Source organism: Sciurus carolinensis, chromosome 5 (genome assembly GCF_902686445.1).
Source record: "Sciurus carolinensis chromosome 5, mSciCar1.2, whole genome shotgun sequence".
NCBI lineage: Eukaryota > Metazoa > Chordata > Mammalia > Rodentia > Sciuridae > Sciurus > Sciurus carolinensis.
In genome coordinates, this window is record NC_062217.1 from 115,364,093 (window position 1) to 115,388,391 (window position 24,299).

General features: G+C 39.0%; 1 protein-coding gene across 2 annotated transcripts; it reads left to right on the top strand.

The window, feature by feature from the left end:
- The first annotated feature begins 250 nt into the window (after window positions 1-250).
- Nrbf2 (nuclear receptor binding factor 2) lies at window positions 251-17,716 on the top strand. 2 transcript variants are annotated; one of them, XM_047553096.1, is made up of 4 exons: window positions 251-469; window positions 8,085-8,169; window positions 14,701-14,741; window positions 16,198-17,716. In XM_047553096.1, the coding sequence occupies exons 1-4, from the start codon at window positions 440-442 to the stop codon at window positions 16,903-16,905; spliced, it is 864 nt and encodes a 287-aa protein (XP_047409052.1). In that variant the 5' UTR covers window positions 251-439; the 3' UTR covers window positions 16,906-17,716. The 2 variants fall into 2 exon arrangements, with proteins under 2 accessions (XP_047409052.1, XP_047409053.1); XM_047553097.1 differs by lacking the exon at window positions 8,085-8,169.
- Window positions 17,717-24,299: the final 6,583 nt, after the last annotated feature.

The following is a 24,299-nucleotide window of genomic DNA, read 5'->3' on the forward strand; positions in this document are numbered from 1 at the left end:
ACTAACAAGGCTGCATCTCCTCACAAAACTGTTGAGAACCTTTTCAGAAGATATTTTGCGGATAAAAAAAACCAAAAACAAAAAAACCGCAAGCCTCCGTCAGTAGACACCCTGCCTTCCGTGAGCCCCGCCTTCCGTGAGCCCCGCCTCCCGTGAGCCCCACCTACTCCTGGTTCTCACTCCCACCTTGAACTGGCCGCCGGCGCGTGACGTCATGACGTCGTGCGTGGCCACGGCAGCGGCGCAGGGGGCGGGTCCGCGGCACGGCGCTGGAGAAGGAAGTGGTGTGGTTGTTGCTCCCTTTGCGCCCACCACTGGCTCCCTGGGCGTGCTGAGGGGCGGCTGTCTCCAAGACTGCGTCGCGGTCTTCTTGTACTCCCCTCCATGTGCCCTGGCGCCGCCTCTCTCCTTCCTCAGGCCGCCGCTTACGCCGGGGTCTATGGAAGTAATGGAAGGACCCCTCAACCTGGTGAGTGGCTCACAGAGGATTGCGTCCGCCGTGGGTGCCTTTGCCTTCGGCGTCGGGTACAGTCCCCGGCGTGCAGGCTTCCCCTTGAGTTTGGGAGGCGGGTTTGGCCGGGGCGGTCGCAGACGCTGAGGGCGCAGGCAGGCCCTCAGTTCACAGAGGCTCCGGGCAAACCGCCTCACAGTTTGCCCTCTTCCGAGATCCCAGGGAGCTTCTGCTGATTCCAGGCGCCCCCTGCCGCAGGGCCCCGGGCGAGGGGATGCCCCCTCCTCTCCAGCGGGGTAAATGCCTCCAAGCGCCACGTAGCCACCTCCCTGAAGCCTGGGAGTCACTGGAGTTGGCCAGGGCACAAATGGTATGTAGTACCGGTTGTAACTTCCAACGCAGGGGACCCGAGTCTAAGCCTCCCGACTTTAAGGAGGTGAAGTAAAACCCCCCAGCTGCAGTTTTCTCTTCATCTGTTTACTGTATTCATTCGGATTCAGAGATTTCTCCCCGAAGGAATTGAGACAGCTGGGGGGAAAAACACGACCGTTCCTGTTTTCAGCTCAGTTTCATCACTTTAGGCGTCATAAAAGTACAAAAGATCTTTGTTGCTCCCCGAAAAAGTACCGGTAGCCTAATTTCTTATGTTTTAGCTAATGAGAAACTTCTTTTCAGACTGGCCACTGCCACAGCATCTTTGTGCTTTCTAATCCAGGGTCTGTGTGTGTATGTATTTATATATATATATATATAGGATACATAGATTACCTAAAGTTGCACACTGGAAGAACTTTTTAGTCATGGGCTTGCAGTTCATTTGTGATGGTGGAATTGGGTAAAAGGACTATGGAGGATTAATTTCTCACATTGAAACTCTCAACCCTACTGTGTTGCAAGAGCCCTGGACTGGTTCAAACCATATAGAGAAGCAATAGAGCCTGGTGGTTTAGGAATATAGATTATGAAGCCAGACTGCTTGGCTATAAATTCTGATTTTGTCTCTTAATAACTGCTTGACTGGGACAAATTACTTGATCTTCCTCTTTTTCAGGTTTGTTGTTAGGATTAAAGGAGAAAATAGGTGTAAAGCACTTAGTTCTGTACCTGATAACATAGTACAGTATAAGGATTAGCTATTTTAATAATGAGATTATAAGCCCGTAACTTAAAATCTCACACATCTTTGAATTTGTTGAGCTTTAAAGCCTAAACTTCTAACCCACAGGTATGGTTCAGAGTCACTGGTATCATCTAAAGTTGTGATTCCAAATTACCCATAGCTATTCTGAGGAACCTCTTCCAGTTTTATTACATTGGTCTCCCCCCCACCCCCATTTGTGAGAGTTGTTTACACTTAAGAACTTTGGATTACATTAGTAAGTTTTTTAAAGCCAGTTGTTTTAAGGTGACACAGTTTGCAATGAAACTTGGATGACTCAATACTGAAACTTAACAGGGGTATTATTAGAAATAACCAGCCATTTACAAAGTGCTTCAAAGTTCAGGTGTCCTTGCAAAATGTCCATTGGTTCAATTCCAGTTAGCTTCACTTAATATTTGACTGTAGGCTGCAGCATAGCCCCAGCCAACTGTTCTACAGGTGTCATGGCTTATGAGAAGGCTGAACCTGGGTGATAGTGGTAGATAGAGCACAGTGTCAGCAGTTTAAGGAAAATCAGTTTAGTGATGGCAATAATGTTATCTTTTGAAAATTAATTTTATTAAGAAGATTAGCACAATGCCATAATACCTAAAATTTATGTGGCATCTTGAATTCTTAAATCATTTGAGATTTGAAAGATCTGATTTATGGCTTAGCTGTTTATTGGAAGATAACAGTGGAACAGAGATTGATATTTACTTGAATGGGTTTAAAAGCATGCTGGGTGTGGTGGTGCACACCTTTAATCCCAGTGGCTCAGGAGCCTGAGGCAGGAGGATTGGGAATTCAAAACCAGCCTAGCAATATAGCAGGGCCCTAGGCAACCTAGCAAGATCTTGTCTCACAATAAAAAATAATAAGGGCTGGGGATGTGACTCAGTGATTAAGTGCCCCTGGATTCCGTCCCTGATACCCCCCCCCCCAAAAAAAAAGTGTGCTACTAAATACCAATGACAGTTCTCTATCAGATTTTTTCTAAAGACATTCTAGTATAGTCCAAGTTCATTGTATTACAGGACATGGATTTATAATTATGTGTCCTCAGAGCATCCTTGGGGTTTAGTAAGAACTGTTCCCCAGTTTTACAGATGAACCTACATTAAGAGAAATTGTTACTTTTAGCAGTGCTTCCCTATTAATGTTCATTTTCATTTCACTGTGACCTTATCTATATTGAACTGTAGATTCTGTGTCAGCATTTAGTATTGATTCTTTTATGTTAGGTTTACAGTAAGCCCTGGACCTATTTTCTCTCACAATGAACTTTTTGAAGATATGGAAGAATTTGAAATAGTCATTACAATGTGTAATTAGTACAAGCTGGAGGAGTGGTGCACACCTGTAATCCCAGCAGCTTGGTTGGCTGAGGCAGGAGGATCACAAGTTTGTGACCAGCCTTTGCAATTAGTGATACCCTTTCTCAGTGTTAAAAATGTCTGGGGGGCTGGGGAGATAGCTCAGCTGGTAGAACCCTGAGTTCGATCCCCAGTACCGCAAAAAAAAAAAAAAAAAAGTCTGGGGAGGTAGTTTGGTGATAGAAGACTACCCCCGGTTCAGCTGGGGGTGGGAGGGGACTTGGTACAGATAATGCATTGTAGTTTCTTTTCATTTTCAAAGTTGCTCAAAGGAAAAAATAAGAGAAATTGTATTTCCATTGAAGGAAAAAAATAGTCTTTTTTTTCCCCCCAGGGTTTTTTCCCCCATTTTTGTCATTTTTTTTTTTTTTTTTTTTTTTTTTTTTGTGGTACTGGGGATCGAACTCAGGGCCTTGTGCTTGCGAGGTAAGCACTCTACCAGCCGAGCTATCTCCCCAGCCCTTTGTCAGTTTTTAATATGGAAAAATTGTAACATAAAATTTAGTGTATTTGCAGGCTTTTCGTTCATACATTTAATTTTGGCAGTGTGAGCTGGTAACAGATGTCAAAACTTAATGTGAGATGATTCCTGCACATACCTGTAGTCCAAGCAATTTGAGAAGTTGAGGTTTCTTGAACTAGCTTTGACAGTGTAGCAAGACCCTGTCTCAAGTTTTTACAAAATTGGGGAAAGGACTGGTAGAGCGCCCCTGGTTCAATTTTTCAGTACTGGAAAAAAATTATGTGAGATAATTTCTAGTTCATGGGTTTGTTTGCTGCCAATTTGGGAGATGGTGTCAGGTTTTAATTCACATATAACCATTCCTCATGCTTTACTTATTTATGCTGCAAAGGTAGGGTTCATATGATATCATGGTCACCAATTGTTTCCAATGTGTTTGACCCCTAACAGTGCTGGGGATATGTTTCTTTAGTAACTCAGTTTCCCTCCAGAGTGGTCAGTTCTGTCTTCACTTGAGGTGGTAAATGAATCCTCTTGTTTTCAAGGTTTTAATCCAAGAAAAATAATTTTATGGGTCAAGGAGGAATCGCCTTGTATTTACCTGGAGTCTTTGTGACTGTCTCATATTAATTTTATGCAGTAGATTTTTAAGGTAAAGCAGGCTGTTTGAATCCTTTCCTGTGCCCTGAAAATTCTAAGGAAAATTAATCTGTCACAAGTGAGGCTGGGCTTAATGGAAGCACTCTAGGAAAAGGTAGTGGAGCACTAAAATATATCCAGCAATTACTAAGTGATGGGATTGGTATTAGGTATATTATTTTTCTTGTTCTTCTAATAGGTATATACCTATAGGCTACTATAGGTAGCCTATAGTCAGGCATAGATGTTTTTAAATCATAGCAAATCTGGAATGCTCAGGCAGGAAAGTTCTTGGTTCTAGACCAGCCTCAGCAATTTAGTGAGACCTATTACAGTTTAGTGAAAACCTGTCTCAAAATTAAAAAGAAAGTAAAAAGGGCTGGGGTTGTAGCTCAGTGGTAAAGTGCTCCTGGGTCCAATCGCTAGTTCCAAAAAACAAAACCTTTTAGGGGTAGAAAGTGAGGTGAGTCACTTAGTAACCAGGTTGTATTTGCTAGGATTTTTGTTGGTTGCAAATGATGGAAATCCACTTGAAGTTAGGTTAAGCCAAAAGAGGTGATTTATTGAACTCTAAAGAAAGGAGCAGGAAGAGAAGGGGTACTGTGTACATGCGTCTAAGAACATAGCCTGGGATTCAGACAGAATTCTCTGCCTTTTCAGACCAGCTGCTTCATTTTCTTTACAGACCTGTGTTTCTACCTGCCAAGTCTGTGAATGTCACATTAGTTATAAACTCTTGAAACTTTAGGTATAACCTCTTGAAATATTATTAACATAGCCTCTGATCCTAAACTTGAAAATCTGGAGATGGGACTCTTTAGGTGTCCAGAGGACAAGACAACATAAGAATATTGTAACGTAGGAATCATGGATTGTAAAAAATTGCATAATTTTTACTTTGAATTAACAAAGAAACAAGTATATTACTTTTCTATCTCTCTTTTTCGTTCTCTCCTTTCTTTTTTTGCTAAATTGCTGAGACTGGAATTACAGGCTTGCATCTTCACACCTGGTTAGACATAATTACTTTTAACTGCTTGATTCTAGAACAGAATTTAAAGAGATCAGTTTTAAAATGGGAAATCTTTAATGATTTTAAAAATAAGAAAATTACTATCAAATAGGTTTCTTACAATATCTTCAGTTTTTAAAAATCATACTTTAGTCTACACAACTAACTATGTGGTCAAGTTTTTGGTGGGGGGCGGTGGTGGCAGGGTACAGGGTATGGAACCCAGGGATGCTTAACCACTGAGCCACATCCCAGCTTTTTTTTAATATTTAATTTAGAGATAGGGTCTCACTGAGTTGCTTTGGGCCTCGCTAAATTGCTAAGGCAGGCTTTGAACTCAGATCCTCCTGCCTCATTCTCCTGAGCTGCTGGGATTACAGGTGTGTGCTACTGTACCCAGCTGTTTTTTTTAATTAAGCAAACTTTTTAGACAGGTCTTTCAAGTTGCTTGGTGTGCTTTCTGAGGCTGGTCTCAAACTTGCACCCCTCCTGCCTGAACCTCCCAAGTCGCTGGGATTATAGGCATGTGTCACCATGCTTGGTTCATTTCAACTTCTTGATGACAAAAACTCCATTTTTATTGTCTGTTGTGGTACTTAGTATAATAAATGATTTAGGAAGTGCTGTCTTGTGGCACCATTGTAAGTACTATGATTTTTAAACTGATTTTCACAACTCTCATTTTATAGATAAGAAAATTGAGGCAGTTAAGAAAGCCAAGTTCATGTGTTTATTAAGTATTCAAGCTGAGTTTGAACCTGGGCTGTATCCTGTCTGCACTTTCTGGATGTTTAGTAAGAATTTAGTAGCAATTGTACTTAAAAAAAAAAAAAATGCTGTAGTACAAAATAACCTAAAGTAGGTGAGTGTTTTTTATTAAAATCAGTTATATCTGAGACAATAGTGAGAGATAAATCCTGAATAGGCAGTTAGAGATTAGATTTTTCCCTGGGGAAGTTTTAGGGGAGATGGGAGAGATATGAGGTCCTACTTCCCTCTTGGAAACTTTTTGTTCTTGTTCAGAAGTTCATGTAACCATTTATTCTGTCATCAGAGCTTGAAGTGTAATTAGGGAGCTGCATAAATCTCCATTGCACAAGTTTTTGTCACAAGGTAGAAAGTGATTGGAGTCCACAGAGGCACACAGATCATAGAGACGGTTGGAATGCAGTAACCTTAGATAGCATCTTGTTCTTGCCTCTCAGTGTGTCTGTGAGCCAGCAGCTGTATAGCTATAGCTCTGTAAAATCTCAAACCTTATTCCAAACCTAATGACCCAGAATTTGCATTTTAACCTAATGCACATGATTTGAATTCCCTTTAAAACTTCAGGAGCACAGATCTGGTCCAGATCCATCATTTTACAGGTCAGCAAATGGGCCCTTGAAGGTTGGAATAAACTAACTGGTTCAATGGGAGAGCAAGAAGTTGATGCCAGAGCCCTTGATTCTTGGTAGGGATGGGTTTACACCATGCCACCCCTCATTATGAGGTATTATGGGATTTCAAGGAAGTTTTATTTTAGTCTTTTTTCAAAGCTTGCAAAGGAAAAGGCACTTACAGATTCACACTTTTCCTTTCTTTTTTTCTCTCTCTCTCTCTTTTTTTCCCCCTCTAACTAGAACCTTGTTAGTTGAATACCATTTGCCTTAACAGTACTATTAGAATGTGTTCATTAGAGAAATAATTTGATCATAACTGAATGTTAATCATAACTTTTTGTACCTACTAGTTTTCTTCATTACATACATTCTCTTCCCCCCGAAATCTGTCATTTCTAGGTACTAGAAAATATTTACACGTTCTGAACGTATTTTTTTGCTCAGTCGGACTCTGGTTAAATTTATACATTATCCAGGTACAATGGCACATGCCTGTAATCCCAGCAACTCAGGAGGCAGAGGCAGGAGGATCACAAGTTTGAGGCCAGCCTCAGCAACTTGGTGAGGCCCTGAACAAGTTAGCAAAACCCTGTCTCAGATTTTAAAAAGCGCTAGGGAATGTAGCTCAGTGGTAGAGTGCCCCTGTATTAGATCCCTAGTACCATTAAAATACAAAATAAATAAAAGGCCAGCACTACTTATTTGATCTATTTACCTTTACATTTAGGGATACTTAAGTCGATTGCTTTTAGAATTTTGCAGTTTGCCTTTGTTCTTTTGGTGAGTTGTATCTGATAAAAAGAATTCATGAATACTAGGTATTGGTCTCATAGTACCTTGCCTCAACTGTATAGAGCTCACATTTCTTTTTCTTTTTTCGGTATTAGGAATTGAACCCAGGAGTGCTTTAGCACTGAACTACATCACCAGTTCCTTTTGTTTGTTTATTTTGAGATGGGGTCTCATTAAGTTGCTGAGGCTGACCTTGAGCTCATTATCCTCTCGGCCTCTTGAATAGCTAGGATTATAGGCTCATACTACTATGCCCAGCAGATTTCTCATTTTTGAGACAAATAGTAGCTTTATGTTGAAAGGGAAGAATGAATTGATAATAATAAAACTTATATGTTACCATATGACAAGTGATTTTTCGATATAGCTTTTAAATCATATAGACTAGTGGAATTGTCTATGAAATAACTCATTTTAAAAGAAGTTTAAAAATAAAAAAAAATGCACATTTTGAGTAACAGACTATAATTGTGACTCTGGTTAACATCTGAATTGGAAGACTGGGTCATTGAAGTACCTGGTGTTAACTGGGAGAGGGTTTATTGGTGGCAGCAGAAGTTGTTAGTTTGATTCAGCTGCAGAGTTTTAAGCTGTATCTACTCTTTTCATCGCTCTAGGTATAGATACAGCTGTAATGATGGTTTGATGTGTAACAACAAACAGCATCATTTATCTTGTTAAAAGGTTGTTTTGTTTTGTTTGGTGGTTGCTAGTGGTGGAACTCAGAGCCTTACACTAAGCAGGTGTTCAACCTTCAACCACTGTTGTTATTGTTGTTTAAAGTCACGTTTTATAATTAAGAAGAATTTCAAGATCTTTATCTTCTAGGCTCATCAGCAGAGCAGACGAGCAGACCGTTTATTAGCTGCAGGGAAATACGAAGAGGCTATTTCTTGCCACAAAAAGGCTGCGGGTGAGTAGTCTATTTAAGAAATACTGATTGTATTGAAGAGCAATTTCTTTTCCCTAGTATCTTGCCACTTTATTTAGAATGAAAATCACAACAGTGATGATGTGTGTTGCCCTGCATATGCAAGGTGGACACTGCTGAACACCCAGAAAATTAGCTTGAATTATTTTAAAGGAGTCTGGATTTCAAGTACTTGACATGTCTGCTGTAGGATGGGCAGATGGCACTTACCACATAAATCTGTATATTTTTGTGGTGAGTTTTATGGGGGCTTTGTGCAACATGAACACTTGTTAATTCATTCTCATTAAGTCTTTCCTAAACTGTATTTTGTTATCCATTGAATTGTTAAATTTTAGTCACTACGAAAGCAATATACTGCTTATTTAAGAAAATCATGTTGCAGATGAGTTCTGCAGGCATACATCTGTAATCCCAGCAATTTTGGAGACTGGCGCAGGAGGATTGCAAGTTCCGGGTCATCCTCAGCAACATATCGAGGCCCTAAGCAACTTCAACCCTATCTCAAAATAAAAAATAAGAAAGTGCTGGGGATATAGTTCAGTGGTAGAAATATTCCTTGGTTCAATTCCTAGTACCAAAACAACAAAACCAAAAAAATCCCAACTACCTGAATAGATAAAAGGGAGAAAAGCTTCTTTCCTCCTAACCTGATATTTGTCTTTGAATAAGGATTAAAACTGCTGTAGGGCTTCAGATATCACCCTGCCCCAGTCTAAATTCTGTGAAATTCTCAGGTTAGAAAAGATAAAAGGTAACCTATTAGATCATATTATTTTAATTATGGAGATAGAACTTAATTTGATTAGTAAATCTCACTGGTCAGATTTAGAGTTTAGACTTAGTTAAAAAGTAGATTCGTGTTGTGTTTTAGAGTTGAAAATTGCTGTGTTGGAATGAACTCAATGGTTTTCTAAATTGTCTTATTTGCAATAGGTTTTTTGGGTATGTTTGTTTGTTTTGGTACCTGGGCTTGAACCCAGGGGTGCTTAACCACTGAGCCACATCCCCAGCACAATTTTGTATTTTATTTTGAGATAGGGTCTTGCTGAGTTGTTTAGGGCCTCACTGAGATTGTCTTTAAATTTGTGGTCTTCCTCCTTTAACCTCCCTTGTCACTGGAATTACAGGTATGTACCACCATGCCTGGATGAAAGAAGTGTAGTAGGTTCTTCAGATTTTTTTTTAGTTCCTTTCCCCCATCATTTCTTAGTATCTACTTTAAATATTTGCCTTGCTTCATATTTGGAGGAAGCAGTTTAATCAGAGTTGTTGTTTTGTTTTTGTTTCCTGAGATAGCTATATTCCTTTCCTAAATTTCTCTTAGTAGGTGTTTATTCCTGTTTTGAATTTGTGGAGGAAATCTATGTCCATGCAATCAGATTGAAAGTTTTTTTTTTTCCCTTTTAAAATAATCTTTAAAAATGCTCAGTTGTATCCAGGCACATAGCACATGCCTGCAATCCCAGTGACTTGGGAGGCCAAGGCAGGAGGATCATGAATTAAAAAATTGAAAGCCAGCCTCAGCAAGTAAATGTAAGACCCTAGGTAATTTAAAGAGTCCCTGTCTTAAAATTAAAAGTAAAAAGGGATGAGGATGTGGCTCAGTGGTTAAATTCCCTGGTTTCAATATTTTGGTCTCTCCCCCCCCCCCCAAAAAAAAAAAAAAAAAAAAAAAACCTAGTTTTAAGATTTATTTTTTTTTAATTTTATTTTTGAGGGGACTTAACCCAGGTGTGCTTTATCACTGAGCTAAATCCCTAGCCGTTGTTTAATTTTGAGATAGGGTCTCACTGAGCTGCTTAGGGCCTTACACTGACTTGCTGAAGCTGACTTTCAATTCATGATCCTCCTGCCTCAACCTGCTGGGATTATAGGCATGCACCACCATGCCTAGCCTTATACTGTTCTAAGGTTCTGCAAAGGGAAGTATTTACAAAAACTATTCTATTTGTTAAAAAAAAAAAAAAAATGTAGATCAAGCAGCTGGCATGCTGACATATGCCTGTACTCCCAGTGGCTCCTGAGGCTGAGACAGGAGAACTGTGAGTTCAAAGACAGCCTCAGCAACTTAAGGAGGCTCTAAGCAACACAGTGAGACCCTGTGTCTAAAATACAAATAAGGACTGGGATGTGGTTCAGTGGTTAAGCATCCTTGGGTTCAATTCCTGATGCCAAATAAAAGAAAGAAAGTGGATGGACAAGAAACATCTTATTAATCTGCATCTCAACACTGGTAGAACCTAGAGGGCATTTTTAAGCAGGAAATCAGGAAATCATAAAAATATACGAATTAAGATCAGACAGAAAGCAATGCCTTGTATCTGCAGAAGAGGGGAAAGGGACTTAATGTAGGGATGAGACATGCTAAAAAGTTTCCAGTAAACAAAAGGTAGGAAATGGATTAATTGTGTATGATCCATTATTAATAATACATGTTATTTATACCCCACCTTGTTCCACAGAAGATATAAAATGTCTTACAGAGAAACATAATGAAATATAGAATGTAAGTTAAAATAAGTAGATGGGATCATAGACCTCAAAATGTACCATGAGTTTGAGTATTTATAGAACTTAACCATTAGTTTTTTGTGGTGTTAGGTCACTGACAAAATTCCTGAGAAAATCAATTTAAAAGGAGGAAAGTTGATTTTTGGCTCACAAATTTCAGAGTTTTTGGTCCATTGTCATTTGGATGCATTGTTTTTAGCCTTCAGTAAGGCAGAACTTAATGATAGGGAGTGTGTAGTGAAGCTAGTTGCTCATCTCATGCCATTGAGGGGCAGAGACAGAGGGAGAAGAAGGGGCTGGGGCCAGTATCCACTTCAAGGGCATGCCCTCACTGGTCTAACTTCCTTCCTTACACACCCCCTTCCACAGAGGTTCTAATACCTCCCCATAGCGCCATCAGTTGAGGACCAAGCCTTCAACACTTGAGCCTTCAGGGGAGCATTCAGATTCCAAACTGTAAGATTCTGCTGCTGACCTCTAGAAGCTCATGTCCATCTCATAATGCAAAATGTATTTATTCTATCCAAAAGTCCCCAAAGTCTTAACAGATCCATCATTACTCAAATGCCCATAACCAAAGTCTACTCTGAGACTCAAGGCAAACTTGGCTGTGAGCCACTGGAATATTAAAAAACAAGTTACATACTTCTAACATACTTGTCATAGGATAAACATTCCTGTTCCAAATGGGAGGAAGAGGACCACAGACAAAAGGGACTGGACCGAAGCAAGACTGAACTGAGCAGGGCAAATACTAAATTCTGTAGCTCTGTGTGCTGCAGTGATATGATATGAACTCCAAAGGGCTTGGGCAGCTCCGCTTCTGGCCTTGCCAACTGTAGTGCACATGGCCACTCTCTCAGACTGGCTCTGCTCTCTGCCTGTGACTTCCTTTGGCAGGCATTCTCCATTCCTGGCAACTCTGACTTCCTGGGGTCTCGGGGTCTCCATTGCAGCTTCAGCTTTACTCTCACAGCTTTACACATTGCCTACTCAGGGGCTTTGACTCTGCCACATACTGACTGGCATCCTAGGCTTTCCTTTGAAGTCTTCATGGGAGTGCCCATGATACCACCATTGTATGATGGTGTCAAGGTCTACTACCAGCTGTAGCCAACCTGCTTGGTCCACAGCTATAGCAGCTTGTGATTACTTTGAAAGCTGAACACAGGGCTCTGGGAGTAGGGCTCCCTGGGGTCTCGTTTCAAACAAAAGTCTTGATGGTTTGTGATGGGTAGGATCTTGCTGATTCCTGAGGTGCCCTCAAGGCATCGTTCTGGTTGTCCAGGTGTAAAGTCTTTAGCTTCTTTTTAATGGCACTAAACTCTTTAGCGGTGGCATCTTAAAAGTTCTTTTTTGTCTAAACTGCAAGTTTTTCAAATCCTCCCTCTCTCTCTCTCTCTCTCTCTCTTTCTCTTTTTTTTTTTTGGGTTGCTCCTATTCTCCCTTTATATTAGCTAAAAGCCAAACCCAGGTCACTGCCTTGAAATTTCCTCCACCAGGTTAATTAGTTCATCTCCTTCAAATTCATCCTCACAGAATCTTGGCATACACAAAATGTAGACCATTTTTTTCTCAGAATGTAACATGAATGACCTCTAGTCCAATTCTTAGTAGGATCCTCATTTCTGTTTTAGACCTCATGAGCCTGTCCTTTAGTTTCCCCATTCTTAATCAGCATTCTGTCTTCTGAATTCCCACCAGAATTGCCCATTAGGTTCTGTTTACAACATTCTAAGCTTTCTGTAGTCTGCATCTCTAAACCATGACTCCTCCTCCACCTCAATTTCAAAGGCCTCTGGATCATATTATCGGATATAGTCATAACAAAGACCTCACTTATTGTTACCAATTTTCTCTGGTAGTTTATCGTTATTGTAAGAAAATCAACTTGAAAGGAGGAAAGGTTTATTTTGTTTTATGGTATCAATTCATGTTTTCTTGGCTATGTTGCTTTGGGTTTGTGGCAAGGCAGAACATGGTGGGACTATGTGAAACTGCTCACTTCATGGTAGTGGGAAGCAGAAAGAGGGGAAGGGGATAAGGACCTTTCACGTCATGCTTCCAGTCACCCACCTTCTTTTAGGTAAGCCCCACCTCGTGAATTTTCCACCACCTCCCCATAGTGCCATTAACTGGGGACCAAACCTTCAACACTTGACCCTTCAGGGTCATTTAGGATTCAAACCATAACGGATTCCTAGCAGTCTACCAAAAGAGGAAAAGTAAGGATTTTAACATTCGCTATTTAACTTCAAATTACATCATCCAGAGTTTGATCCTGAGATCGGAGAGTTGTGGTGGTTGTTTTTGGTACCAGGGATTGAACCTGGCTTAACCACTGAGCCACATCCCTAGTCCTTTTTTATTTTATTTAGGTATAGGATATTGCTAAGTTGCTGAAGCTGGCTTTGAAATTGAGATCCTACTCTCTCAGCCTCCGGAGGCTCAGGGATTATAGGTGTGTGCCACTGCACCTGGCCTGATAGGTTCCTATTAATTTTTTTTTTTAATTTTAATTTTATTTTTTTTAATTAAAATATTTTTTTATTTTTAAAGACATTTTGATTCATTGTATACAAATGGGGTACAACTTTTCATTTCTATGGTTATTTCTATGGTTACAATGTAGATTCAAGCCATTCATGTAAGCATCCATATTATATAGGGTAATACTGTCTGTTTCATTCTACTGTTTTTCTATCCCCACCCCCTCTCACCCCCTTTTTGTCTACACCATCCAAAGTTTCTTCATTCTTCTCTTCCCCACATCACCCACCCCTTGTTATATACTGTCATTCAGCCTTTGGTTTTTTGGGCTTGGCCTATTTCACTTAGCATGATACTTTCCAGCTTCACCATTTACCAGCGAATGCCATAATTTTTTTATTCTTTATGGCTGAGTAACATTCCATTGTGTATATATACCAGTGTCTTTATCCATTCATCAATTGAAGGGCATCTAGGTTGGTTCCACAATCTAGCTATTGTGAATTGAACTGCTGTGAACATTCATGTGGCTGCATCACTGTACTATGCTGATTTTAAGTCCTTTGGGTATAAACTGAGGAGTGGGATAGCTGGTCATATGGTGAGTCCATTCCAAGGTTTCTGAGGAATCTCCATACTGCTTTCCAGAGTGGCTGCACCAATTTCCAACTCCACCAGCAATGTAAGAGTGTGCCTTTTCCCCCCACATACATGCCCACACTTATTCTTGCTTGTGTTCTTGATAGCCATTCTAATTGGAGTTAGATGATATCTTAGGGTGGTTTTAATTTGGGTTTCTCTAATTACTAGGGATAATGAGCACTTTTTCATATATTTGTTGATCACTTGTATATCTTCTGTGAAGTGCCTGCCCATTTCCTTAGCCCATTTATTGATTGGTTTCTTTGTAATTTGGGTGTAAAGTTCAGAGATGAAATATTGGGGATTGAACCAGGGACACTTTATCACTGAGCTATAACCCTACCTATTTTTTCTTTTTTAAATTATTTTGAGACAAAGCCTCACTAAATTGCCCAGGCTGGCCTCAAACTCAGGATCCTCCTGCCTCAGCCTCCTGCGTTGCTGGGGTTACAGGCATGCACCATCATACTTGCATAGTTCTTACTACTTTTTAATCCTTCCTAAACTTATTTTCCAAATTAAATTATCTGCAGTTATTTAATTGTAAAATCTGCAGGATTTTTTCTTTGTTTTATTTGATAGTGGTGGGTATCAAATGTAGGCCTCCACATGCTAGGTGCTCTACCACTCAACCACATCCCCAGCCCTTCTACAGGGATTTTAAAGCATAAAACGTGCCAGTCATGGTAGCAAACACCAGGCCAGTCTCTGCAACTTAACAAGACCCTGTCTCAGAATATGATGGAGCTCAGTAGAGGAGCACCCCTGGGTTCAATCATAAACTCTTACCTGTTAATTACAGGATGATACTCATATATTAAAATTTTTTTTTTTTTTTTTTTTTTTTTTTTTTTTTTTTATGGCCAGCATATCTTTCTGATGCTATGAAGTTGACCCAGTCTGAACAGGTAAGACAAGTTCTTAATGTTAGCAGCAAAATTGTAAGAGATTTTCTCTTTTGAAATTGAAAAAGAATTCTTTTTACGTTATAGATGGACCTAATACCTCTATTTTATTTCATTTATTTGTACATGGTGCTGAGTATCAAACCTGGTGTCTCACAAGTGCTAGGCAAGTGTTCTACCACTGTGCTGCAGCCTCAGTCCTAAAAAGATATTCTTTTGGAGACTCGAATTGTGTATAAAATAAAGCATTGTTCCCGAGCTCTTTAAGTGCTGTATGAAAAATGTATAAAATGCTGGGTATGGTGGAACATGCCTGTAATCTCAGTGGGCTGAGGCAGGAGGATCTGCAAGTTCAAAGCCAACCTCAACAAAAGCAAGGTGCTAAGCAACTCAGTGAGAGCCTATCTCTAAATAAATACAAAAAAGTGCTGGGGATGTCACTCAGTGGTTGAGTGCCCCTGAGTTTAATCCCCAGTATTCACCTCCACCAAATAAATACCTTTATCCGAAGATACCTTTTTTGTTTTTTTGCAGTGGTATGAGTTGAATTCACAGTGTTGTACATGCTAGACAAGTGCTCTACCACTGAGCTACATCACCAGCCCTATTTATTTTATTTTATTTATTTTATTTTATTTTTGCTGGGGATTAAACCCAAGGCCTTGTGCTTGTGAGACAAGCACTCTCCCAACTGAGCTATATTCCCAGCCCCTCACCAGCCCTATTTTAAATTTTATTTTGAGACAGGATCTTGGTAAGTTCCCCAGGTTGGCCTTGAATTTGTGATTTGATTCTCTTGCCTTAGCCTCCTAAAAGCAGGGATTATAAGGCATGTACCACCACACCTGGTTTCTGATTTCTTGATTGTAAAATGTCAGGTATCCAGAAAGTACTTAGTAAATATGTGTCTTAACTGTAATAAGGAGATAATTTCTGAGAGGGATATCTGGCAGGAAAAAAACCACTTGTTTCTTACACTGAACCTCAGAATTTTTAATGTTCTGTCTTTAATAATATAGAACCTGCTCATGTTAGCTATGCCTGCATTGGGCCTCCTAAATCTCTGTTAACAGGAAGATTTTCTTTTTGGCTGACTACAGAACTGACGTCTAAAGAGGGAAGATATCTAATTTTAAGCCGATTACAAATGGCATGGCATTGCAGAGGGGGGTAAGGCACAGTGAGAAAAAGTCTGAAGTATTGATTGAGACTAGGACTTTGATTTTATGAATGAATGGTGCTTTTGATCAGCTAAAAAAAAACACCTTTCTCTAATTTATCTAGAAAGTCCTAGTTTATAAAACTTTTTTTGGAATCTTTACTGAATTGCAAACAGTGTAAAAATTTTAAGTGTTACTGAGTTAGTCAGAAAGGAGGCTCTTGGAATAGCATATATTGAACATTAAAAAGACTTCCAGTATTAAATTCTGCAAATTGTACCTTTCCTTTTGTGTAATAGGCTCATTTATCACTGGAATTGCAAAGGGATAGCCACATGAAACAGCTCCTCCTCATCCAGGAGAGGTGGAAAAGGGCAAAGCGTGAAGAACGATCAAAAGCTCAGAACATAGACAAGGATGTAGCTACCCATCTTCAGGCATCTCACAAAACCTCTGCTGAGGATGCAGAGGGTCAGAGTCCCCTTCTTTCTCAGAAGTACAGCCCTTCCACAGAGAAACACCTCCCTGAAATTCAGGGAGTCTTTGACAGGGATCCAGACACACTACTATTTTTACTTCAGCAAAAGAGTGAGCCAACAGAGCCATGTATTGGAAGCAAAGCCCCTAAGGATGATAAAACAATTATTGAAGAGCAAGCAACCAAAATTGCAGATTTGAAGAGGCATGTGGAGTTCCTTGTGGCTGAGAATGAAAGATTAAGAAAAGAAAATAAACAACTGAAGGCTGAAAAAGCCAGACTTCTAAAAGGTCCAGTGGATAAGGAGCTGGATATGGATGCTGACTTTGTAGAAAAGTCAGAGTTATGGAGCTTGCCACCACATTCAGACACTGCTACAGCTTCTTCAACCTGGCAGAAATTTGCAGCAAATACTGGGAAAGCCAAGGACATTCCAATACCGAATCTTCCTCCCTTGGATTTTCCATCTCCAGAACTTCCGCTTATGGAGCTCTCTGAGGATTTTCTGAAAGGACTTATGAATAATTAAAATGGAAGGCCTTTGGAGAGATCAAAAGAAGAAATTTAGCAACACAGTTAATCCGGAAAAGAAGAAAAAAAAAAAAAAAAAGGGAAAACCACATCACCACATACAAGGGTAATTCCAGATGTGCTGCACCATCTGACTGACTGGCAGGAGCAGCGTTGTCAGGACATGGGAAACAGTCACTGTGAAATATATTGCATATCTGATCTACCCACTCAAGCTAATGATTCCCCCTGGCAGACAGTAAACTCTTGGAGGTTCACTTTCTCCTGATACCAAATGGCTACCTGGAATAATTTTCTCAAGCACCAATTATTTTTCTTATCTTCAGGGTTAAAATGTATAAAAATAAGTATAATTAATCTATAATGCCATAAATGATAATGTAAAACCTAAATAATATGGTGGCCTGAGGGGCTGCCTTGTATATGAAACATGCTTTCTATCATGCATTTACTGTATGCATTTTGTTATGCACATTTTGTTTAAGGTGTGTAAGATGTACACCTATCTAGATGAAACTATATGTGCCACATTTTGCACTACTTATAATGATAACCTCAAGACTATCAGGAGAAATATTTAAATTTCCATTTTATGAAGAAAGAAACCAAATTATTAGTTATGCTTTTAAAAAAAATTACCAGTTTACATAATTAATCAGGGTGCATTTTACGTTCTAACTTTGTTACATAATGCATCATTTAAAAATATTAAGGAAAGATCCTTTGTTTTTAATGATGCATGAGGAAGTAACGCTAGTTGGCAGTATTTGATTGTAAGAGATCAATAAAGTAATTGTGTTTTATACCTTTGTTGACTGGTTGGTGGTTTAAAAGCAAGGCACCCTGTGGCTGTGACTGTTGTGAACTTTGAATAGGAATTTAAGCAGATGCTGTCAAATGATTATTTTGGTGTGTTAAGGATTTTTCCCCCATTGTTTTGTAATCCCTTTCCCCTATAAAGAGGGTGAAGGAGAGTACAGAATTTCTCGGGATTTTTGAGTAAGATCAAATGTGAATTTCCCCAAGGTTTAAATGTTCCAAATATTTTTTTGGTGGACTCCACTTGGAAAGTGCCCAGGGCTGCTTTAGGCAGTGTGCAGCCATTCTTGTAGCACCTGCACCCAGAGGAGCACAGTGGATGGTGTTGAGGGTGTGGAGCATTTTCTTCTCTACTTCTAAGAGAGGGGTTGTTCTAGAAGAAGGGATTGGAGAAGAGGATGTAAACAAAATACCTGTGTGAGGACCACTAGGTATGTTAAAGCATGGACTGGACTTCTGTGTGGAATTGTGGAATGAGGGACAATAGTGCCTTCTGAGGGAGTGAGGACGCCATTGGGCTGGGCGGATAGGGTTAGGCCCCCATGTTCAGTGAGGAAACTGGCCTATTGGAAGGGTGAAGAGACCATGCCAGAGTCATTTTTTTCCTGTTTCATTGTGTTGCACATGAAACAAGAGTAGTTTAAAATACCTTTTTTTAAAAAAATACTTTTTTAGATGTTGATGGATATTTTTTATTTATTTATATGTAGTGCTAAGAATTGAACCCAGTGCCTCATACATGCCAGACAAGCGCTCTACCACTGAGCTACAACACCAGCCCCTTAAAATATCTTAAAAGTTGTGTTACTTAATTTGTTCATCTGCGTTATAACATCCCAAATTTTGTGTGCCTAACCTTCTTCATAACATTTTTTACTTTTTTAATATTTTGACGGGGGGCTGGGGCTGGGGCTCAGTGGCAGAACACTTATCTACCCCATGGGAGGCGTTGGGTTTGATCCTTAGCACTGCATACAGAAATAGGCAAATAAAATAACAGCATGCTTCCTATCTACAATTACAAAAAAAAAAAAATTTAATTTTTTGACAAAGTTTGATGAAATTTTCCAGGCTGACCTGAAACATGATACTACTCAGCATCCTGAGTCTCTGGGATAACATGCATGTGCCCCACTGTGCATGGTTTATGGGTGTTTTGACTAGGACTGTGGTACTTTTGCAGCATACTAGCACAATACCTTCAGAGTAGATTAAATAATGCTTACTTTCTTTTTATTTGCAAAGTAACCTCTAGACACATTCCTTGCCTATCACCTGACTGAGATTGCTAGATGGTTTTGTATCTTTTCTGTCTAACATAAGGCACTGAAAAAGATTTAAGAAAAGCTTGCTTCCTCTAAATAATTTGTTCTGCATGAGTAAGAAGTTTAGTGGGACTTGGCTCTTAGTGGTGACCTCCTGCTGTGCCATTCCTCTTTTTTATTTTATTTATTTTTTTTGGTACCAGTGATTGAATCCCAGGGTGCTTAACTACTGAGCCACATCCCTAGCCCTTTTTAAAAAATTTTTGAGTATAGTCTTGCTAAGTTGCTCAGCACCTAAACTAAATTGCTGAGGCTGGCCTTGGAACTTGATCCTCCTGCCTCAGCCTCCTGAGCCACTGGGATTACAGGCTTGCATCCAGGCTGGCAGTCCACTTAGACTTACTTGTTGAATCCAGATAAGTAACTGGGTGTTAAAAAGCCTGATCCTGAGTTCTCGTTTTCAACTTTTCACAAAACATTTCTTTCAAAAAGTAGGTATTATGTAGTAACACTTTTATCTATCTTGTCATGGTAATCAGGTAATCCATACAACCTGGAAACCATGTTTAAGAGAAAAGGGAATAGGAGGAAAATGTTTTTGAAATAACCAGTTTCTTCAAAATTTTTTTCCCTAGTCTTTTATCAAGACGATTGAAAGGGAAATATTTTTTCAAGTTAGTTCAAAATGTTAAATTACATGAACTTCCTGCTTTTTAATCTGTGGATACTTTTGTGTCACATAGATATTATTTACATATGTATTTATAAATTGTATATATGTGTGCAAATATATATATATACACACACACACACACACACACACATATATATATACACACACACTTTTTTTTTTTTTTTTTTTGCCATGCTTTGGGATGGAACCAGGGCCACATACCTGTGAAGTGCTAAGTGCTTTACCACTGGGATACACCCCATTTTAGTTATTTTGGGTGTCAGGGTTTTTTTTTTAATATTTTATTTTTACAGACATTTTGATTCATTGTACACAAATGGAGTACAACTTTTCATTTCTGTGGTTGTGCACAATGTAGATTCAAGCCATTCATGTAAGCATACATATACATAGGGTAATACTGTCTGTTTCATTCTGTTTTTTCATCCCCACCCCTTCTCACCCTTTTTCGTGTACACCATCCAAAGTTGCTTCATTCTTCTCTTCCCCCCATCACCCCCCCCCTCCGTTATATATTGTCATGTACTTATCAGAGAAAACATTCAGCCTTTGGTTTTTTGGGCTTGGCCTATTTCATTTAGCATGATATTTTCCAACTTCATTTACCACCAAATGCCATAATTTTATTCTTCTTTATGACTGAGTAATATATTTGCATTGTGTATATATACCAGTGTCTTTATCCATTTGTCAAATGAAGGGCATCTGGGTTGGTTCCACAATCTAGCTATTGTGAATTGAGCTGCTGTGAATATTGATGTGGCAGCATCACTGTACTATGCTGATTTTAAGTCCTTTGGGTATAAACCGAGGAGTGGGATAGCTGGTTTTCTGAGGAATCTCCATACTACTTTCCAGAGTGGCTGCACCAGTTTGCAACTCCACCAGCAATGTAAGAGTGTGCCTTTTCCCCCACATACATGCCAACACTTATTATTGTTTGTGTTCTTAATAATAACCATTCTAATTGGAATTAGATGAAATCTTAGGGTGGTTTTAATTTGCATTTCTCTAATTACTAGGGATGATGAGCACTTTTTCATATATTCATTGATCACAAATAAGATATTTGTATATCTTCTTCTGTGAAGTGTCTGCCCATTTCCTTAGCCCATTTATTGATTGGGTTCTTTGTATTTTGGGTGTAAAGCTTTTTAAGTTTTTTTTTTTTTTTTTTTTTTTTTTTTGTGGTGCTGGGGATTGAACTCAGGGCCTTTGCTGCGAGGCAGGAAATCTACCAACTGAGCTCTGTCCCCAGCCCCTTAAGTTTTTTATAAACTTTGGAGATGAGTGCTCTGTCTGAAGTGTATGTGCAAAAGATTTTTCTCCCACTCTGTAGGCTTTCTTCACATTATTGTTTCCTATGCTGAGAAAAAACTTTTTAGTTTGAATCTATCCCATTTATTGATTCTTGCTTTTATTTCTTGCACTGTGGGGGTCTTGTTAAGGAACTCTGGTCCTAAGCCAAAGTCATGGAGATTTGGGCCTACTTTTTCTTTTATTTTGTGAAGGGTCTCAGGTCTAATTCCTAGATCCTCGATCCATTTCAAGTTGAGTTTTGTACAGGGTGAGAGATAGGGGTTTAATTTCATTTTACTGCATGGATTTCCAGTTTTGCCAGCACCATTTGTTGAACAGGCTGTCTTTTCTCCATTGTAAGTTTTTGGCACCTTTGTCTAGTATGAGGTTACTGTACTTATGTGGGTATGTCTCTGTGTCTCCTATCCTGTATCATTGGTTTACCTGTCTATTTTGGTGCCAATACCATGCCGTTTTTGTTACTATTGCTCTGTAGTAGAGTTTAAGTTCTCGTATTATGATACCTCCTGCATCACTCTTCCTGCCCAGGATTGCTTTGGCTATTCTGGGTCTTTTGTTCTTCTAGATGAATTTCACGATTGCTTTTTCTGTTTCCATGAGCAATGTCATAGGGATTTTAATTGGGATTGCGTTAAATCTGTATAGTGCCTTTGTAAGTATGGCCATTTTGATAATATTAATTGTGCCTATCCAAGAACATGGGAGATCTTTCCACCTTCTAAGGTCTTCCTCAATTTCTTTCTTCAGTATTTTGTAGTTTTCACTGTAGAGATCTTTCACCTCTTTGGTTAGACTGATTCCTGAGTATTTTATTTTTTTGAGGCTATTGCGAATGGAGTTGTTTTCCTCATTTCCCTTATAGATGTTTCACCACTTATGTATGAAAATGGTTTAGATTTATGTGTGTTGATTTTATATCCTATTTTGCTGAATTCATTTATGAGGTCTAGAAGTGTTCTGGAGGAGTTTTTTTTGGATCCTCTAAATAGAGAATCATGTCATCAGCAAATAGTGACAGCTTGAGTTCCTCTTTTCCTATTTGTATCCCTTTAATTTCTTTAGCCTGTCTAATTGCTCTGGCTAGTATTTGAAGGACGATGTTGAATAGAAGTGGTGAAAGATGGGGCTGGGGATATAGCTCAGTTGGTAGAGTGCTTGCAAGGGAGGCCCTGGGTTCAATCCCCAGCACCACAAAAAAAAAAAAAAAAAAAAAAAAAAAGTGGTGAAAGACGGCATCCCTGTCTTGTTCCAGTTTTTAAAGGGAATGCTTTCAGTTTTTCTCCACTAACAATGATTTTGACCATGGGCTTGGCATAAATAGCCTTTACAATGTTCAGGTATGTTCCTACATCCCTATTTTTTCTAGTGTTTTGAGCATGAAGGGGTGTTGTATTTTGTCGGACGCTTTTTCTGCGTCAATCGAAATGACCATATGATTCCTAACCTTAAGTCTATTGATAGGATGGATTACATTTATTGATTTCTGGATGTTGAACCAACCTTGCATTTCCGGAACAAACCCCACTTGATCGTGGTACATTATCTTCTTAATATGTTTTTGGATGCCATTTGCCAGATTTTGCTAAGGATTTTTGCCTCTAATATTCATCAAGGGTATTGGTCTAAAATTTTCTTTCTTTGATGTGTCTTTGCCTGGTTTGGGTATGAAGTTGATATTAGCTTCATAGAATGAGTTTGATAGGGTACCCTCCTTTTCTATTTCCTGGAATACTTTGAGAAGTATTGGAATGAGTTCTTTGAAGGTCTTGTAGAACTCGGCTGAGAATCAGTCTGGTGTTGGGCTTTTCTTGGTTGGTAGGCTTTTGATGGCTTCTTCTATTTCATTGCTTGATATTGATCTGTTTAAATTGTGTATGTCCTGGTTCACATACCAGGATCATATGTCTAGATCCCATATGATGGGAGGATCATATGTCTAGAAATTTGTTGATGTTTTCAGTAGTTTCTATTTTGTTGGAATATATATTTTCAAAGTAGCTTCTCATTATGTTATGTATTTCAGTGGTGTCTGTCACGATATTTTCTTTTTCATCATGAATTTTAGTAATTTGAGTTTTCTCTCTTTGTTATTGTGGCTAAGGATTTGTCTATTTTGTTTACTTTTTCAAAGAACCAACTTTTTGTTTTGTCAATTTTTTGAATTTCTTTTTTTTCAATTTCATTGATTTCAGCTCTGATTTTAATTCCTGTCTTCTACTTTTGGTGGTGTTCTGTTCATTTTCTAGGGCTTTGAGCTGTAATGTTAGGTCATTTAGTTGTTGACTTATTCTTTTCTTGAATGCCTTCTATGCAGTGAATTTTCCTCTTAGTACCGCTTTCATAGTGTCCCAGAAATTTTGATATGTTGTATCGTTGTTCTCATTTACCTCTAAGAATTTTTTTATCTCCTCCCTGATGTTTTCTGTTACCCATGCTTCATTCAATAGCATGTTATTTAGTCTCCAGGTGTTGGAGTAATTTCTGTTTTTTATTTTGTCATTGATTTCTAGTTTCATTCCATTATGATCTGGTAGAACACCAGGCAGTATCTCTATTTTTTTGCATTTACTAAGGGCTGCTTTGTGGCATAACATATGGTCTATTTTCAAGAAGGTTCCATGTGCTGAGAAGAAAGTGAATTCACTCGTTGATGGATGTAATATTCTATATATGTCAAGTCTAAGTTATTGATTGTGTTGAGTTCTATGGTTTCTTTGTTTAGTTTTTGCTTGGAAGATCTATCCAGTGGTGACAGCGGTGTGTTAACGTCACCCAGAATTATTGTGTTGTGGTCTATTTGATTCCTGGAACTGAGAAGGATTTGTTTGATGTACATGGATGCATGGTTGTTTGGGCCATAAATATTTATGATCGTTATGTCTTCCTGATTTGTGATTCCCTTAAGCAGTGTGAAATGTCCTTCTTTATCCCTTCTGACTAACTTTGGCTTTAAGTCCACTTTATCTGAAATAAGGATGGAAACCCCTGCTTTTTTACCAAGTCTGTGTGTGTGATAGGTTTTTTTCCCATCCTTTCACCTTTAGTCTGTGGGTGTCTGTTTCTATGAGATGAGTCTCTTGCAGGCAGCATATTGTTGGTTCTTTCTTTTTAATCCATTCTGCCAGTCTATGTCTTTTGATTGATGAATTTAGGCCATTAACGTTCAGGGTTATTATTAAGATTTGTATTCCCAGTCATTTGGACTTATTTTTGGTTTTTAACTTGACTTGGTTTCTCCTTTGAATGGATTTTCCTTTAAGGTAGTGTAGTTCCTACCTTTACTGACTTACATCG

What these genes read in the sequence shown, in the direction of transcription:
- Nrbf2 (XM_047553096.1), top strand. Translation starts at nt 440, where the DNA reads ATGGAAGTAATGGAAGGACCCCTCAACCTG. An exon ending in TGGAAGGACCCCTCAACCTG is followed by an intron (nt 470 to 8,084) that starts GTGAGTGGCTCA and finishes TTTATCTTCTAG; the next exon opens with GCTCATCAGCAGAGCAGACG. An exon ending in TTGCCACAAAAAGGCTGCGG is followed by an intron (nt 8,170 to 14,700) that starts GTGAGTAGTCTA and finishes TTTTATGGCCAG; the next exon opens with CATATCTTTCTGATGCTATG.